Source organism: Papio anubis, chromosome 10 (genome assembly GCF_008728515.1).
Source record: "Papio anubis isolate 15944 chromosome 10, Panubis1.0, whole genome shotgun sequence".
Taxonomy (NCBI): Eukaryota; Metazoa; Chordata; class Mammalia; order Primates; family Cercopithecidae; genus Papio; species Papio anubis.
Genome location: NC_044985.1, coordinates 21,911,650 through 21,932,512, shown reverse-complemented (window position 1 = coordinate 21,932,512; position 20,863 = coordinate 21,911,650). Strand labels below are relative to the sequence as shown.

Genomic DNA, 20,863 nt, shown 5'->3' with positions numbered 1-20,863 from the left:
GCTGGTCTTGAACTCCTGATCTCAAGTGATCTGCCTGTCTCGGCCTCTCGAAGTGCTGAGATTACAGGCTTGAGCCACCATATCCAGTCTTTTTATCTTGAATCTTAAGTCATGTAGATAAAAATAAAATCATGTTTTAAGAAATGTTTTTCTGCAGGAACCTGTGACAATGTATAGGTCACTTGCTTTCTGTTACTTTATCTTAATATTGGAATAAAGTTTGAAAAAATCTAAAGAATGGGAGACTTAGCATGCAATTTAGAATCTTACTCTCAAATGGTATTAGGAAATTTCTTTTTTAATTTTTTTTTAAAAGATACTGTACTCCCATCTGTTTGGATTTAATTTTCAAACTATTATAAGGGGTCCTTAAAAAGTTCATGGAAAATGTGTATGGTGAAAAAATTACACAGAGATTTCAAAATTTTTTGCACCAAAATAAACTCATATTAACTTCTTACAACATGTCTGGACAGGATCTAGTTTGATGCATTAAGAAAGATATCAGTTTGAAAAGAATCCCATCAGAGCAACATGAATTCTTCTAAAACTAGAGCAAGAACAAAAATCAAATTTATGGGGAATCTTGGGTACAAGAATGGTGTAATCATTGATCTTTATGAAAAGTTTATGGAGACAGTGCCCCAAATAAAGTATCAGTTTACAAAAAGATAACTCATTTTAAGAAGGGATTAGACAATGTTGAAGATGAAGCCCAAACGGGCAGACCATCCACATCAATTTTTGAGGAAAAATTTTATCTTGGTAGTGCCTGAATTGAAGGTAACTGATGACTAACAGTACAAACAATAGCCAACACTATAGATGTCTCAACTGCTGCAGCTTACACAATGCTGACTAAAAAAAATTAAACTTGAGCAAACTTTCCACTTGATGGGTGCCAAAACTGTTGCATCCAGATTAGCTGCACACAAAAGCAGAGCTATAAATGGAAGTTTTTAAAAGTGGGATCCAGATTCTGATGCATTTTTTCAAAGAGTTGTAACAGGAAATGAAACATGGCTTTATCAGTACTATCCTAAAGACAAAGCACTATCAAAGCAATGGCTACCAAGAGGAGAAGTGGTCCAGTCAAAGGAAAAGCAGACCAGTCAAAAGCAGAGGCCATAACAACAGTTTTTTGGAATGCTCAAGGCATTTTGCTTGTTGACTTTCTGGAGGTTCAGAGAATGATCACATCCACTTATTGTGAGAGCGTTTTGAGAAAAAAATAATACAAACTTTAGCAGAAAGACCCCTGGGAAACCTTCACTAGAGATTCCCTCTTTATCACAACAATGCTCCTGCTTATTCCTTTCTTCAAACAAGAGCAATTTTGTGAGAGTTTTCATAGGAATCATTAGGCATCCACTTACAGTCCTGATTTGGTTCTTCTAACTTGTTTTTTGTTTTCTAATCTTAAAAAGAACTTGAAATGTACCCATTTTTCTTTAGTTAATAATGTAAAAAATGATTGATTGCATTGACATGGTTAAATGTCCAGAACCCTCAGTTATTTAGGGATGAACTAAATGGCTAGTATCATCACTTACAGAAGGGTCTTGACCTGGATGGAGCTTATGTTGAAAAAGTTTATCTTTTTTTATTTTTATCTGTTAATTCTATTTTTCCACAAACTTTTTAAAGTCCTCTAGTACATTTAGTATAAAAACTTTACACACATAGTTAAAATCAGATCCTTATTATTTCAGTGCCTAAAAGGAGGGGAGAGCTTTTCATTCTCTATTTAAAGCTTAAATGGCAGACCGATTCAGAGAAAATTTGAAAAGCAGGTTGTAACGTTTTTCTAGAAAACTACTTGGGAATTTCTACTTGAAGCATTTGGTTAAGAAGACAGTTTTGCAAAATTACAAACAGGATGACTTGATTTTCCTGTTGAAGCTAATGTTATCTAATATTTCAGGGCTTTAGGAGTTAAGGGACTAGGGATAATATGAGATATGGTAGGACAGTAAAAGACTTCCAATGGCAAAATTAGACAAAATTTGCCAGCTTCACAATTTTATAGCTGTCTCCAGCCAATCCTGACAACCCTGCCCAAGGGCAGCCTTAGGGACATTTGACAAGCCAGCCTAGAAGAGAACATTCTAGAGGTACATAGCAAATACCTCGAAAAACAGCTAAAAGGGAGTTTGGATGCATGCAGAGTAGCAATACCCAGTATGAAAAAATATAGTAAAATGTAAGACTAAGTAGACAACAGATATAGGAAAATTGCTTCTCATGATTGATTCTGACAGCTCGCAAGAATAACAATCAAAGATTCAAAAGATTTAACAAGCCTGAGGGGGTAGTACTTTGCAATGATCTACAATAGAGTGTGTGTGGATACAAATGTTGGGGGAGAGGAATCTCTTGAGGAGAAGAAAACAATTTTTATTGGAAATGGCGAAAGGGCAAGAACAAAAAAGAAAAATTGCCTCTCCTCTGAGCTCCATTCAGCTCAATTAGCGCAATGCCACAACTTGAGAGCACAGAGTCAGGGCTAGCTGACCGGCATAAAGGATACAAATGGAAGAACACCAGCTTATATAAGGCATTTTATGCCACCTCCAAGATAGGGTACATGCCTGGGCTTTGGGATTATTACTATGTCAGAGAGAGGTAAAATGTTTTAGAGGTTTCGTCTTCTAAATTAAATCCTCCCAAACAGCCCTGAGTAATAAATCACTGCAGCCCTTAATTATATGGCACGTGATGGTTCATATTTAAAACAAGTTCTTATCCAAGGTAAAACCACCAACCTCCCCTCTGCATGTAAGAATGGTGCACCTGAATGTGCTCAATCGTGGATCGGTTTGGGCTGCCTTCCATATGGATACCCAGGAAGATGACTTCTTGCTCCAATAAAGTCTGGGGCTCCTGCCAAAGTTCTAAGTCCAAAGTGAGCAGCAGTCTGCCAGGAATGATCAGGCCTAGGTCAGGATCAGAGAGTTGGGCTGGTCGAAAAGATGCAAGAGGCCAACACTGATTAAACCAAATTAAATCTGAAGCATAGTCATATATTTCTGGGTAAACAAACGTTGTAATAGAATGACAGTTATCTTATTTTCACATCCCAACATGCTGCTAATATAGTTAATGAAGCAGGATCAGAATGAGCATAAGCTACTTCTCCATAGAAACTGTTCTCACTCCAAAGTTATCTTCATTCTAAAATATATTTGTGTATCTTTGGAAAGAAGAAATTCTTAAAAATATCATTACCCTGCTACGAAAAATAAAATTTATTACATTACTCATTTCCAAATTTAGAGCACCTGTCTTTGGGGAGAAGACACGCCTTTAAAATAGCAATTGTTTCTAGAGAACACACATATTTAATTTATATTCTCTCATTCAGTTGCAAACATAATAAAAATATTTTCAAAATGCATTTAAATAGCATGTACTTATAAAAAGTACAGGTAATCTTGATACAAAATTTTTATTCAAACAAACTGAACATAGTGCTTTGCAATTAATAAACAAAATATAAAGATTTCTGGAACTCCCTTGGTTTCAACCGTGTGAAGAACTCACAAAGGGAAATGTAAATGTAATGTCCTCATATTTAATTTTCTATTAGGCAACATTAAAAAAATATGTAGCAAAAAATGTACAGTGCAAGTGCACTTAAATCGACTCAACACATTAGAGACTGAAAAATTAAAATATATTAGGTATTTTAATATGCAAAGCTGAGTCAAGGACATTAGCCAACTGACCTGATAATACAATAAACTATTTAGAAGACCTTTTATGCCTTGATAAGAGCTTTGGACAAGCTGCATGTTCAAAGTATTTAGCATCACAAATACACTTAGCGGAAAGCTACACGAGTATTGCTGTCATTTAGGCACTTCTAGAGAAAGAGCTATCATGGTGATAGGTTTTGGTTTAAAAAGGAGGCATTTATGAAAGATGATAAATGCTGATTTCACTAACAGATTCAGACCAATTTATGAGAAGCATGTGTACGTAATAGCAACCTTCCCATTTATATTGTTATGTTAGATTGCAATGGGGAATGAAACACCCAAAATGCTCCAGGAAAATTTTGAAAGACTCTTTGGGCAATAATAATTTGGAGATTCTGATCTCTTTCCTCTAAAAGATCTCGCATTTATGAGAATTCTAATGACAAATCACAGCATAAGAGACCAGAGTTCTAATATATTTTTTAATTTCTGTGGAACTAGGCACCACTCATCCAGACAGAAAGCTACCTTTTAAATAAGGTTTCCAGTGAATACAATTTGACAACCCACAAGATAATGTACAGGGGCTGGAATGAGTTGCAAAAGTAGAAAGACAGCCCTTGCCCTCAAAAAGACCTCATATTCTAAAGAGAAACAGTGGAGGAGAATGAATAAGTATATGCAGGTATACTGACATTTACATAAACACACACACACATCAAAATTCAAGATTTTTATGAACAGTATGTTAGGCTCAATCTAACACATAATGTATCCTCCTCATGCCCAAATAGTAAAGATGTGTTCCTCTCTTAATGTTATAATTTGGTTACCTTTTTTTCAAAGCTCTTACTTATGGGTAAAAATGCAATAGGGTATTAATCTGGTTCCAAAAATAGGAAAGTAAATCGAAAACTAAAACAAATTGGACAGGAGACGAATAACCTAAAGCTAGCAGTAAAATTGAACTTTATAAAAAAGTCTCAGTGGGTATAACTCTAAATATACCATATGCCTAGCCTAGAGAAACAAATAGTGGCCTCCTCTAAAGAATTGCCATAAATAATAGAAGCTGGGGAATATTTTTTTAAAATGAAAATTGCTGACAACCCAATTTATCGTCATATGAATTACGAAAATATGAATAACGTCAAACAAAGCTCTATATAAAGTATAACATACACATGGGATTCTACTATACATAAGAACAAATATATAATGAAGTCACCACAGAGATCTTTCCAAAAACATACTTATACACACACACAGACACATACACACAGATAGATAGATAGATAGATAGATAGATAGATAGATAGAATGGCTCTGAAGATAATTTCTTTTAAATTTAGGATTTTTCACTACATTATTTCAAAAACTTATGAGTGAGAGAGAGGACTTATTACTTATTGTCCTGATCAATTAACTCATGATAAGATATAAAGTATGTGTGGAGAAAAGTGATTCCTTATACACATTTGGTGCAAATGTAAACTAGTAAAGCCATTATGGAAAATTATATGGCAATTCCTCAAAAAATTAAAAGTAGCATTATATGATCCAGCAATCCCAATTCTGGGTACTTACTCCAAAAATTTGAAATCAGTATGTTGAAGAGATGTCTGCACTCCCATACTCATTACAGCACTATTTACAACAGTCAATTATGGAATCAACCTAAGTGTACATCAACAGATGAGTGGATAAAGAAAATGTGATATAGATACACAATGGGATACTATTCAACCTTAAAAAGAAAGAAACCTTGCCCTTTGAGACTGCATGGATGCAACTGGAAAACCTTATAAGTGAAATAATCCAGACACAGAAAGAAAAATACTGCATGCTTTCACTTACATGTAGAATCCAAAACTATCAAGTTCATAGAAACACTGAGTAGAATGGTGGTAATCAAAGGCTGGAAGTCGAGGGAAGGGGAGATGATGCTTAAAGGGCACAAAATCTCAGGAGAAATACATTTTACTTTCAATTGAGATATATTGCATACCATGGTAAATGTAGTTAATAATAGTGTATTATACATTTCAAAATTGCTATGAAAATAAATTTTAAGTCAGCGTGGTGGCTCACACCTGTAACCCCAGCACTTTGGGAGGCTAATGCGGGCAGATCACGAGGTCAGGAGATTGAAACCATCCTGAAACCCCGTCTCTACTAAAAATACAAAAAATTAGCCGGGCATGGTGGTGGGTGCCTGTAGTCCCAGCTACTCAGGAGGCTGAGGCAAGAGAATGGCGTGAACCTGGGAGGCAGAGCTTGCAGTGAGCAGAGATCGTGCCACTGCACTCCAGCCGGGGCGACAGAGCAAGACTCTGTCTCAAAAAAAAAAGAAAAGAAGTAAATTTCAAATGTTCTTAGCAGAGAAGAAAAAGTATTTGAGGTAACAGATATGTTAACTAGCCTGATTTAATTTTTCCACACTGTACTCATAAATTACACATCATTTTGTACCCCCCATATTGTCAATTTACAATAAACAAAATTGTTTTAAGATATACGGATTGGGGTGAGGTTCTTAATTTAGCCACATACATACTTGATATCTGAAATCTCTTTATAACAAAATAAAAGTCAAACTAAATTCTATTTCTGATCATTAAAACTCAGGATTCTTTTTTGAGCATCAAGAAAAAACAAAAAGAAAATATCTTTGGAAGGCTGCAATTGCCTTCTGGAACTCAAAAGTTAGAAATACCCTCTACAGACAGACTTACCTTCACTTATTGAATTGATGTGATTATTCTTGAACTTTGATTTAATTTCTAGTTTGTACAACTTCCCAAGGGTATAAGTGCTACATGTTAATAAATTGTTTAGAACAAGTTTATTTTAAGACACAACAGGCACCCAAATACTGTTGTGTCATCCCTTCATAAAATGAGTTATTTTTATCTTATTCTTACTCTCAAATATTATAGATATGTCTATACATTTGCCTTCACATACTGAGAATAAAGTCTGAAAGTCAGAGTTCAAATAAAATCGTTTTATTCTCTTGATAATTTCCTAGTTCATGAAATTAGCATATTAAAATGAGTGTTTAACACTAGTATTATCAAGGCTTAGCTTTCATTGATGGTTTTGAGGAAGATACAAAAAAATTATCATACATTATTTATAAGTGCTTAATTCTTTTCATTTTAAATGCCCAGAAAATTCCCCCAGGGATGGGCAAATAGTCTTTATACAGAGTATTTCCCTCAAAGTCTCCCTCCTGAACATAAACCTGCATTATTTCTTTCTTTGTAAGGCTTATCTCTTCAGACTATCTCTGCGTTAATTATTTCTCTCCTGTTTTCACTAATCATATTTTACTCTCCAGTCACCAAAATCTTGCAAGGTTTTTTTTTTTCAACCTTTACATTGATTTTATAATCCTCTGCTTTGTTTTCCCTAAAAGGTTCATATCTTCTTTAAGAGAATAAACTACGGTCATTATTTTATCATATAACCTTAAAAATCAAGACTAGCATAATAACTATGCTCTGTTTTAGAACTTAAACATATCTTGTTGAAATTTTTTTTTAAATTTCAGTGAGTTATATGTCTTTTATAAAAACTTAGGGAAAAATAGCTAAAGAGATTGGTCTTGAATTGACACATATTATTCAAGCCTGAACAGTAATAAACATGCTATTAAAATTAATTAAGAAAAGACATATGAGATTTTCCTTACATTAAGCAGCATGCATAGAGTGAATGGAATTGAGAGGGTAGAAATTCATATTCTACAATTAGTAATAGAAGCATGTGTAGCTATTCTCTTAAGTTTCCCAATTACAGAGGATCCACCAACTCATATTAGACACACTTCACCTGTCTAAAAATTTTTAAAAACTTTTAACCAAAATCATCTTGTACTCAACTTAGTCAATTGATTAATGTAATATCAGTCCTAATCTAATAATCAGTATGCAATCATGGGAGAAATTTGAGTCCTTTATTATAATTCTTAACAAAATCTTAGACTCTATTATATGTACAAAGCCAACTGAAATACTCTAATCAACTTTGATTGCTTAGGATGGCAATTTCATTAGACATGTATATGGAAAGGGATCTATCAGGGTTTTATTTATGAAAATATCTATGATTTTTGAGAAAGCAGGTAGAGAACTAGTTCAAAAGAGATTTATAGACTTGTGGAAGATTTGGCAAGATTGAGAATGAAAAACATTAGGATAAAGTGTTAGGTGAAAGAAAAATAGAACACCATTTTTGGAGTTGATGGATAAGGCCACTAATCATATTGCCATGAATGATGTAAGTGATACTCTCCCAACATTATTACTTATGTTGAAATATATATGTGTATATATACACACACACATATACATATATACATCCAACTTTTAAAATATCAAAATTATAGCTTAAGATCATTTAAATATCAATTTGATTTGATTTTGTAAATATTATTACTGCTAAGGATATCAAGTTTGTCTCAGCATTATCTGGAGGGGGCCAAGCTTCGATTACTAATACTATTATTTTAATTTTGGCCCCCTTAATCCTTCTTCTGATATTGTGATAACTTTTCATGAGCTCCTTGTAATAAGAGAATGACCTTCAATTTCAATGGGAAATAATGATGAGGATAACTTTTTTAGCTTTTTATTTGTTGCTTCATGTACTTTACCTGATTCTTGAGATCCAGTTTGGGACATGGTCGTCCTCCATTGTAAGGTTTTTCTTTTAGCCATTTGGATCGAATTCTCACTCCAATTCCACAAGATGAACTGCAAGACCCCCAACTAGACCAATCGCTTAACTTGCAATCAAATGGGCAGGGTATGACACATTTTTCTTGAATGTAACCTAACAGAAAAAGATTTAAGAGAAGAGAGGAAAGTCTGATTAAAATGTACTGATCAAATTCACTTTCTATTTCCATGATCACAGTTTGGATTTTTCAACAATATTGCTGTAGTAGGTTCAATAATTTTGTACTCAAATAAACAGACCAAAGTTTTAAGAAATAAATAAATATGACATCTGCATTCAAATTTGTGCCATTCTGTTTACTTTGTAGGCAATTTTTGGATGAAAGGAACAGGAAAAAGTACACAGTTCTGGTTTCTGATAAGAAGGAATGAGGTAGCTCAGAGCTAAAGATGGTGCTATCTCCCCTCACTGGGCTTTGTGTTTTCCATCCTATGATTCCTACAATTCACTGTCTGGAAGAGGGTTCATAAAAGAGTCCATCTTTCTTAAGGGTCTATGATCTGCAAGGCTTTCACTGAAAAAGATGTTGATTCTGTAATGTGACTTGGGGATGGGAAGAGGACAGACAGGGGACCACAGATTAGGAAGAGTGGGATATTATTGAAAGAAGACAGTAGAACAATAGCAAAAAGTTGTATAATGGGATATTGCACTGAAATCAAGAGATGTGGGTTGAAGTACAGCTTTAGAAGTTCTAGCTTTACTTGGCCTTGCTTGTGTCTTCAGCCCACTTCTTGCTACAGTCTTTCTCTGGTAATCTCACTGTTTTAACTATCACCTCTAATAATCACTATCAAATATATACTTCCAATGCAGATCTCTCCACTAAATTCTGTACCATCTACTGAACCACTCTAATTTGATGCCCAATTTACTGAAAATTCAACATGTCTAAAACTGAGGCCACCAATTTCCTAAAAATTTATACTTCTCTTGTGTTCCTTTCCCAATTAACTGCAGCATCATCTGATTCCTGTATCCTGTTGTACATGCCTGTATAATCTCTTCTGCTTGACTGTGGGAAGGAACTGTGAATGTGACAGAATGTCCCTCCCATTATTAGGTTATGGTATATGGCAAAGGTGAAGGGAATTTACAGATATGATTAATATACCATATCAGTTAATCAGATTGCGATATACTAGGTGGGCCTGGCTTAATCGGGTGAAGAACCTTAAAAGAGGGCCTGGGTCCTTTTGTGTAGAGAGAGAGAGATTCTCCTGCTGGCCTTGAAAAAGAAAATAGCCATGCTATGAAATGCTGATGGCATGGTCACATGACAGGAAACTGCAAACAGCCTCTAGGACCTGAGGGTAGCCCCTTGCTGTCAGCTAGCAGGAACACAGGGCCTTCAGGCCCACAGCTGCATGGAGATAAATTCTGCCAAAAACATGAGGGAGTTCAGAAGAGGAGCTTTCCCCAGCCAAGCCTCTGCTGAGATCTCAACCCCAGCCCACACCTTGATTTTAACCAAGTGAAGCCCTTAAGCAGAGAATCCAGAGAAGCTGTGTCTGAACTTCAGCCCCATGCAAACTGTGAGATAATAAAGATTGTTTTGAGATGTGAAGTCGGTGTTATTATTTTATGCAACAATGGAAAAGCTAAGAAGTTATCCAAAATAAATATCTCCAGTTAGCTTAGACACTCCTCCATCATTCTACACAAACATTAAAATGTATCACAAATCCTTATATTAAAACAAACAAGTTGTACATTCTACAACTCCTTTGTCAGGCCCTAATTCAAGATCGCACCATTTCTGCCCCAGAATAATGACATATTCTCTCCACAAGTCTGCCTTTCTTTTTCTTAATTGTTCTGTTTTGGTATCTGTCAATTACTCTGAGGGGGGGAAAAAAGATCATTTTCTAAAATACAAAATAACTTTTATTACTCCTTTTTTGAAACCTTTGCCAAATCCCCATTGCCTTTATAATAAAATGTCAACACACTTTACAAAAACAAAACAAACAAACAAACAAAACCAAAAAAAAAAAAAAGCATTCTTTATAAAAGACTCTAAACAATGGTTTACAACCTCGTCTGTAAAATCTATGTCCATTCCCCAGGACCAACCATAGACCAATTCTGCCTGAATCTCAGAGGATGGGATGCAGGAAAGGGTCATTTTTAAACACATTCAGGTGATTCTGAGGCCTGCCTACCAAACTTATTGCTCCTCCCACCCTCCCATCTCTTCTATCTTAAATTACACCTACACAGACTACTCCATCTTCTGCACAAGCCTTTGCTTGTGCAAAAATTAGTTATTTTCCTAACCAGCTTAGCCTCCCTGGTTCATTACTTTAACCACTCTCTTGCCAATTTGGTTGATGGCCTCATCCCAGTGTTCTGCCATCCCAGGCTGGAAAAACTTCAGACTTAGTTTCCTCCAACTGTCTTCCTTCTCTGTTCTTAAAACAGTGCTGCCAAACAGAGATGAAGAAAATGCTGATACCACACTGGAGACACTTTAATATGTACTCTACCTTCAACCAATTTCTCACACCGCTTAGCCATTCTTCTGAGTTTTCTTCTCACTCTGATTCCATAGACAGCTCTTTCAAACCTCCACCTATTTTCAAACTTCTAAGACCTCACATCTTCCTCACATCTTCCTTCACAAAAAAAAAAGCAAGAAACGGACGGACTCCTTCAGTTTCCTATGAATGTGTCTGTATGCATTCTCATATTCTTTTCTTCTCTCTTCATATTAACATGAAAAAGGTGTCCATTTTCCTATATAAGGAACATTCTTCATTTCCACCTGATTTCTCCCCTGGTCTACAGACTCTTTCAGAACCTTGTTTCCTTGATTCTTCCTCTCTCTCTCTCTCTCTCTCTATATATATATATATATATATATACACACACACACACACATATATATAATATATATGTATATATATAAAATATTTATATTTCTTTCAGATTAATATTAGAATGACTTTAAATTTCCCCAATAATAGTCATTGACAAGAGAGAATACACTAAAATCTAAGAGTGATCAGAAAAGATCCTTCTGGAGTTGAAAAAAAAATGCTCCAATAGACACTCCTAAAAGACTAATCCTCTAACATAATGTTAATTTTACAGTCATTTCTAAGGAGTTTTGATTACTAATTCACTATTAGATACATAGTAAAAGCTAAATAAAGGATTAAAAAGAAGCCACAACATTACTTAATTTTAGAGAGAAACTGAGTCACAAAATGCTTTCATTTGCTACCAAATAAAAAGAGGAAAACTAGAAATTAGGTGGGATTAACTCTCATGGCATGCATACTTCACAAATGCAAATCTGAAATTCAAGGAGGTTTCAGATAAACTTTAAATGTTTGAAAGTCTATGTAGACCCTATGTTAAAGCAGATTTTGAAGTAGATGCCCTTTAATTGAGATTTTAAATCATTTTCTTCTACACTTGCATATTGAAGGATTTTAATTAGCAAGCCTGTAGCAATACTTCTTTTTTTCTTTCCCTATGATAAGAAGTAAACCCAGAGGATCTCTATGAAAGTCAAGGTTATAAATTCAATGAGTAAAAAATAATTTTGAAATTCAACAGGACTAAGCAACAGTGACATTTATTTTTCAGGAAAATTATTTTCATGCCAGAGTATACCCCAAAGGAAAATTCATAGTGAGGAATATTAATACTTGCATATTCTTATACCTATCTCATATTCAAAAGGATTAGTTTTACCCACATACTTAACACTTACAGTTTTTGGCAACAGAATATAATCAAATGTGACTATGTACAAGGTTGACCTGCCACATAAAAACTCTAATTTCTAACTACAGAAGTCCAACTAATGTTTAAAAAACTCATTTCCACAAAATATACCACAGAATCTCTGTTCCCATCTACATAATATTTCATGGCAACACTCATACATCTAAACCTAATTGCTACCAAAAAAAGCAGTTTTTTCTACCAAAAAGTGTTTTACACTACAGTTTATATGCAGAATACACTGTTTGGACCATCTTATTACTTGGCTTAGGGATACTTCAATGTTTTATTTTAGTTACAGTGTGCACATAGAATTAGGAGTGAAGTAGTCACTACAGAATTATCAGTGGAGAATACACCAAACTTTGTACTTTTGTAAACCATATTCATTATACATAGTATATGCTCAAAAAATATCCTATTACAGATAAAGATGCACTGAATAGGATTCATTAATACTATCTCTATCGATGTTACAACTAGTGTTATTTATTTAATGATCTACTAAATAGAGTTGAAGCCCAGAGACTTGGAATGAAAGGACTTTTCAGTCTATATGTCTAATCCCCAAAGACTGAAGCCTTTGAGTTAGCATAACAGAAGTATGTGTAAGCGCAGTTCTCTGAATAAGGTGGTCTCATTAATACAACCTCTCCCAGAATATTACCTTATGTGCATATTTTCCCTTCATCAGTCAAGTACGAACACATTTTTCTCCCATTAAGATCTAGTTTTGAAAGATCTAAAAGTAGGAAATATTGATTATATTAATCCTGAGAAAATAACCTAGATTAATTTACTTATATCTTCCTGCTATATAAAGTAATAGCCAACATCTCACTGAACAGCTTATGTTCTATCTACTGACACTGTGCTCAAATAATGAAACACAGTACCAAAAAGGAAACAGATTTTTTTTTTTTTTTCCAATGCTGAACAAGCTAAGATCCTGGAGAATCTTGTAAGTTAAAATATCATGTTGTGATTTTCTCAATATTTAAAAATCTGCTGTTTAAAATTTATTTGATGTTTTTTCCTTTTTAACTTTTATGGATACATAATAGTTGAATATATTTATGGGGTACATGTGATATTTTGATACAAGCATGCAATGTGTAATGATCAAATTGGGGTAACTGGGATATTCATCACTTCAAACATATATCTTTTATTTGTGTTGTCAACATTACAACTGTTCTCTTCTACTTTTTTAAAATATACAACAATTATTGTTATCTATAGTTGCCCTACTGTGCTATTGAATGCTAGATCTTATTCTTTCTATCTAACTGTATTTTTTGTACTCATTAACCAACCTATCTTTCTCCTTCCCTCCCTACTACCCTTTCCAGCCTCTGGAACCACCATTCTCTTCACTACTTCCATGAGATCCATACTTTTTCAAATCTCCCACATATGAGTAAGAACACCCAATACTTGTTTTTCTGTGTCTGGTTTATTTCATGTAACATAATCTCCTCTATTTCCATCCATATTGCTGCAAATGATAGGATGTCAATTTCATTCTTTTTATGGACAAATAATATTCCATTGTGTATATACATATTTTCTTTATCCAGTCATCTGTTGATGGGCACTCAGGTTGATTCCACATCTTGGCTATTGTGATTATTGCTGCAGTAAACATTGGAGTACTGATACTTTGATATATTCCCTTTCTTTTGGTTACATACCCAGCAGTGAAATTGCTGAATCATAGGGTAGTTCTATTTTTAGTCTTTTGAGAAATCTCCATACTGTTTTTTATAGTGACTGTGCTAATTTGCATTCCTACCAGTTGTGTTTGAGCATTCTTCTTTTTCCATATCCTCACTAGAGTTTGTTAGTTTCTACCTTTTTGATAGTAGCCATTTTAACTGGGGTGATCTATCTCGTGGTTTTGATTTGCATTTTCCCTGATGATTAGTGGTGTTGAGCTTTTTTTTATATACCTGTTGGCCATTTGTATGTCTTCTTTTAAAAAATGTCTATTCAGATGTTTTGACTATTTTTCAATTGGATTATTTTGTTTTTTGCTATTGGAGTTCCTTATATATTCTGGTTATTAATCCCTTATTGAATGAATAGTTTGCAAATATTTTCTCTCGTTCTGTAGGCTGTCTCTTCATTTTGTTGAGGGTTTCCTTTACTGTGCAGAAACTTTTTAGCTGGATGTGATCCCATTTGTCCGTTTTTTGCCTCGGTGGCCTATGCTTTTGAGGTCTCATTCAAGAAATCTGTGAACAGACCAATGTCCTGGAGCATTTTCCCAAAGTTTTCTTTTAGTAGTTTTATAGTTTCAGGTCTTATATTTAAGTCTTTAATCCATTTTGATTTGATTTTTGTAAATGGTGAGGGATAGAGGTCTAATTTCATTCTTCTGCATATGGATACCCAGTTTTCTATTTATGTATTTTAGTACTACGAGAATATAATTGTTTTTCTATTTATCTAGTAAAAATACACTATACTAAAAAGTACTCAATGACTTAAATCAGATTGGTTTAAAGGGCATATTTGTTTGGGAAAGGTGGGGAAAAAATTGCAAAAGTTATTTTAACCTTAGTCAAGAAAGACAATTTGAGAAGTTAGATCAATACTTTACCATTGTTACGCAGAGAGGAACTGACAATGTTAAACACTTACTTAAAATCTCAATCCATCAGCATGCGAAAATGTAAATCAAAGCAATAGAGTTACCAGTTTGCATTGGTGAATGTATACATTTTCTTGGAAATACCACTCACGAAAAGAAGTTGCATACTCTCAAAAAGATGCTTCCAACCTTTTTTAGGTCTCTATGAGGCCTAAGAGATGATAGTTAAAAAGTGCCTAGGTTATTATCTCTTCTTTTTAGAATTCTAAATTATTAAGAGATGGTTTTGAAAGTACTGTCTACTAGTAGAAAGTATTTTACTGCTTTTTAGAGAACCCCATCAGCATAGAAAAATAAGGTTAAATATTATAAATGATGCTAATGTACTGCAAACAAAATATCTCATTTAGACCCACAATATGATAAGGTAACTGAAATGTGGCTGATTTACAAGTCATACAATGTTCAAACAATTAACTGACAAAAAAAGTTTTACTAGATTCCTTGAAACCCAATTTTTTTGTAATACAATAACTTATTAAATTATATTACATCCACCAGGAAAACCATTTCAGTGTCAGCCAGTTTCCTTAATTAAATTACAATTCACTAATTCACTGGTGTACTGTATTTTGGATGTAGATGAGCTATTCAAGGTCATCTAGAAAAAGGCTTCATTTTATAGTCAGAAGTAGAAAGGGAACTCAAACTCAGACTTGGTTGAGATAGTTCACTATCAAGTAGAAACAAATAATTACTATGGCCCAAAATGTTCTCTTTAGTAAAGGACTGACAAGATAGAGAATCAACCCTGCTCTTGATCTAATTAATTCATATTTGGGAAGAGATAATTCTTATAAATGAGGGAAAAAAATGTGGTATATGATCAAGTACATATGTTGTATGATACAAACAATGTATACAAATTCTATGACAAAGTGAGATAATATGAATATATTATGGTTTTAATTTTCTAAGAGATTCTTGTGAAAAGTATTTATCACGGTACACAGGTTTTTGGCTAATGGCTTGACTTGCTTCACTTGCCATAACTAAATGTATCGGTGTTAACCTAATCAAGCAGCCAAATCCTATAAAGAACTGATCTTTGAAAATGAACAGTCCAGGCAATTTAATCACAATGGTATCTCTAGTTGTTCCTACAGGCAGAGCTTCCAACATTAACTTCCTTGTGCCAGGTTCCTCCAGGCAGAGAAAAGATATTTTTTTTCTTAGATGATATTGAGGATATTAGAGACAAATGGAAGACTAGACACAGAACAATCTGAACTCTTCAATTAGGACTGCGCATACACTAGCTATTTTTCCCATTACTGCAAATAAGTGCTGTTAAAATTAAAGTGACTGAATGCTTTAATCACATAATAAACTTGGCATTTGCAATACAACAAAGACACATAGATTTAAATAACCCAATATTACCGAGTAATTCTTAGAACTGTGGCTCCAAGGGCCTATATGAAGTCTTCTCATTACATCTTCTTGCCTTGAGAGAATTTCCCCTTAAACTACACCATACTGTCTGTACTTTACATTTTCTCATTTATGAAAGCTGATTTCTGAGCATATCTTGTATTCATCAGGCTATTCCCCAAATATTTCAGGTTCTGTTCCTGGACACTTTACCACACTTTGAAGTTTGGTGTGACCTTATCATTTGTTTTAGCCAATAAAATGTGAGCAGAAATGAAGTGTGTCACCTCTAGGTAGAAGCTTTAAGAGCTGCAGCATAATTTGCCATACTCTTTCTTTCCCTATGCCACAAGGACCAGCAATATTCCAGGTGCTGGCTGCTCAATCAGCCCTGGTCCTTGAGTGATGAGGACTTGGCGCAGTCTCCAGCCAACCCAAGATGGACATGAATAGTGAGAGACCTTGTGGCTTTCAACCACCGAGACTTTGAAGTAGTCTGTTCTGTCTGTTTCTGCAACATTACCGATCCCATCCTGATGGATCAAGCTTGGCACAACAAAGCATCTTCAGAAGGTGAAGTAAAGAGCACAATGAAACAAATATTTAGAATATTTTGAGAATATAGTGTCCTGAGAGAATACGATTAAGCTATATCAGCAGTTAGCACAGTGTGAATGGCAAATCAAATCAAACGAGGATGTGACTTTGCAAAAAGTTGAGCTTATATATATATTTCAGGAAAATGTATAATTTATTATTTAAAAAAGGACTCACAATATGGATTATAAATCAAAGTCTAACCTTATGTCATCTGGGATAAAATATTAAATCTCCATAGTTCAATTTCCTTGTGTGAAAATAAAAATGTAACTATGCTTCTCCTTTCTAATTTCTTATAATGCTATGAGGGTCAAAAAATATAAGAAGTAGAATTCTGTGGAAAATAATTAATATATGATGAAAGTGACATACTAACATTTTACTGCTACTAAAAGCTATATAGCAGAGTAAAAATGTTCTTTCATTATTATGTTTTTGGGGGAGGTAATTGATAAAAAAAAATAATTCTGTAAAGATACTTTAGCAGAAAAATTGCAGGGTAATAATTTTCAAATTTGGGTGCCTTTCCTCATTCCAGCTCATTTCCATGTAAATTAAAGACTAGGATAACATTGACAAAATGAGAGATTCTGCTTTGGATCAGTAAATCAATTGTTTCATTCCATGTCTGTCTTTCCAAGTCTGCTGCTACCAACCAAGGCCAGATACTCAATATCTCTCACTTGAACTATTTTAATAGTCCCTTAACTGGGCTACAGGTTTCCAATTTCTTTCTTCTAATCCATTCCATGTCTGATCAACTGCAATATTAATATCCCTAAAGTACAACTCTACATATGTCATGGCCTAACCTAAAATAAATAACCTTCACAGTGTAGCAGAATTTTGATAAATAGGCATGTGGAAGGCAATCTTGGCAGGGGAGAGACCACAAATTAAATTAAGAAGATGAGAATGAACCCCAAATGTTTATAAGTCAAATATTCTCTACAATAATTTTTGTTTGAGGAGAAGTATAAATTTGGCTAGGGTGGTGTAAGACCACAGCAGGAGGTTTGCTGGGGAGGCTTAGAAAATTGATTAAGAATTCTGATATAAATTTGATTGTGGCACTGGACTGAAGAAGAGACAGCATGAGATCAGACCACCTGATTAAGAGAGAATTTGAAAATTCTAAAGTGGCAAATGCTTTGCCCTTAGGCTAAAAGACCACTAAATATAATTAAAAATGGTATGCATGTTGTTAGAGAACAATATAATGAAACATGATAGGATATTACTTATAATTAACTAGTTGTGACATGTACACATGGCTAATATACTATCTAAATGGAAATGACTGCCTTCAAAATGACCAGTGAATCTGCTCTTTAAATAGCAGCTTCATTTCGCAACTGTGAAGACAGGTTTGATACAATGAATCCTAAGCATCAGCAATCACCAGTTTATGAATAGATACATGGCTCTATGTGTCTCATGGGATTCAGAAACATATAAGCTTAGAAGAAAAGTATGTCTCTTCTTTTTGTTTTATCTCCTAGGGTCCCTAAAGAAACTCTGACCTGAATCCAGCCACTATATTGGACTAGAACAGATTTACCTACTGCTTACCTGCATACTTATTTGCTTATTTATTTATATATTTGTATATTTATTATGAGGATAAGAGTGCAAAATTGGGAGATTTCACATAAAATAAACATTTCTGACTTCCCTTGAAAATGTGGATGATCTGGGAACATCTGGGATCTCATTTCAGCATAGCAACAATTGGCTGGAATTGAATAGCAGGACCTCTTCAGATGAAATGTGCCATCACAGTACTCTACAGTCCCTAAACTAAGGACTGCTTTACCAATGGAAACAAGGCCGAAACTTACTCATATGTCCAATTTTTTAAAAAGGTAAGGTGAGACTATGGTTATTGGAGAGGAGGGTGGATGATACAGAGATCTACCTGTCCAGGCTCACCCTACTCATCACATGAAGGGATCTAGGAAGAGTTGAGTCAAAACTTTTTTAGTCTGAAATCTTCAGAAGGAGCCGGACTCTACACTACCAGCCAGGGTGGGAGCAGGCAAGTGGGCTCTGGAAATTATATAACGAAAAAGGCATTCTTTAAAATTTAAAAACAGAAGACAAAATTATAAATGCAAATTTAGGTGCAATGATTTAGAAGAGGATCATGATAATAAAGTTTCTGAAGTTTAAGGTTCATTAGGTGGATTAACTTCTATTGCTATCAGTATTCTACATATCACTACACCAGCATTCACGAGACATCGTGAATACCTAGAACACAAATATCTAGACATAGATACATGGAAGCACTCTTTATTCAGAGCCTAGCTCCTCCAAAGAACTCTGTGGACTGGAAGAAAGTTCATAATGTAATACAATGTCTGCACAGCAAGCTTCAGAGATGAGAATCCATTTTTCTATTTGCTGGACTGCAGGGTCATCCAGACAATGATTTGTAATCATGAACAATGAAACAAGTTATTATAAATTCTGATTTATAATCAGAATATGGATTACATGACAAAAAAAATTTACCTCCAAAAGTTTTCATTTGCCAAAGAACTGTACCTTTCACGGAGCTAATGCAGAAATCAATGTACAAGAATGAATTCACAGTACATTAACTCCTTGCAAGTTACTATAAAAACCTTTGAACTATCACCAAGGTGTAAAATTAAATACAACTTACAGTTTTGATTTATACAGCTCTCTGGTAATGGAGAATTTGTTCCATTGCCAATAATTTTGTTTCGTAACGGATTGTGCATTATCTAATCCAGAGATTTAGACTTCTGTTGTCTACAATTGACAGATATCTTATATATTTAATGATATACCTTGGATGAAGGAATAAAAGAAGAAATAAAGAAAAGAAGTCAAGACATTTCAATTTATTTATTTAATTTTATTTTCTTAAAAAAATTACATAGCCAGAAATCTTCTAATTACACTAACAGAAGTATCAAGAGACTGTGGATAATCCTAATTCACACAGAGAGGGCTTTTGAAACCAGAAAAAAGCATCAAAAGCAACCAAAATATTCCTCTGAAGAAAAAGCAAAAAGCAACAGAAAAAGAGCGTTTGTTAGTTTTCCAGAACTGTTGTACCAAGTTAGCAGAAACTTGGTAGCTTAAAACAAGAAAAAATTATTCTCATTGCTCTCTCATAATATATGCTTAATTCATTTTGGTACATTCTAGAAGCCTGACATTAAGGTGTCAGCAGGGCTGTGCTCCCTCTAAAGTTTATAGGAGAAAATTCTTTCCTTTTCCAGTTTCTGGTGGCTCCTGGTGGCCCCTTGCTGTGGCAGCATACTTCTAATTTCTGCCTTCATCTTCTCATGGTTGTTTCCCCTTTGTTTCTCTGTCTCAAATCTTTCTCTTTTCTCTTATAAGGACGCTAATAATTGGTTTTGCAGCCTACCCCAAACCTAGGATGATCTCATCTCAAGTTCCTTAATTACATCTGCAAAGACTATTTGCAAATAAGTTCACAGGCACAGGTACTGGGGGATAGAACTTCAACATATCTTTTGCGGGGGCAAAATTCAACCTACTAGAGAGAGGAGTGAAGATTATAATAAAGAAGAGAATGTAACACATGGACAAGAGTGCAGCCTTAGATACACACCAGCCTGTCCTAGGCTTATATCCCACCTAAACATGAGTTGCCTAAATCCACTAAGCTTCAACGTTATCAACCATCGCAAGGACTACTGCAGGTCAACTCCAGCCTCCACCTGTTTTTGTAAATACAGTTTTGTTGGGACAGAGCCACACCCATTTGTTTCTGCATTGCCTATGGTTGCTTTCAAACTGCAACAAGCAGAGGTGACTAGTGACAGAGACAGTACGGCTGACAAAGTTGAATATATATACTATCTAGACCTTTATAGAAAATGCTATCAAATGGGGTTAATAACACTACCCATTGCATAAGATTATTACGAGAATCAAATGAGAGCATTAAACAGTATTGACCACACAGTGAGCACTCAGTAGGTGAAAATTCACCGTTTCTATTAGAAAGGCATAGTGTCATGGTAGATAACAGCATGGGCTTAGA

At 34.5% G+C, this 20,863-nt stretch overlaps 1 protein-coding gene across 3 annotated transcripts in view; it reads right to left on the bottom strand.

Moving 5' to 3' along the window:
• Positions 1 to 20,863, bottom strand: part of THSD7B (thrombospondin type 1 domain containing 7B) — a 780,632-nt gene that overhangs the window by 110,868 nt on the left and 648,901 nt on the right. For 2 of the 3 annotated variants that reach the window (XM_031651193.1, XM_031651194.1), the window contains exon 15: positions 8,362 to 8,540. In XM_031651193.1, the coding sequence (XP_031507053.1) occupies positions 8,362 to 8,540 (179 nt within the window). Of the gene's footprint in view, positions 1 to 48; positions 2,961 to 8,361; positions 8,541 to 20,863 lie in introns of those variants that run through there. The other variant, XM_031651195.1, reaches the window with a different exon arrangement.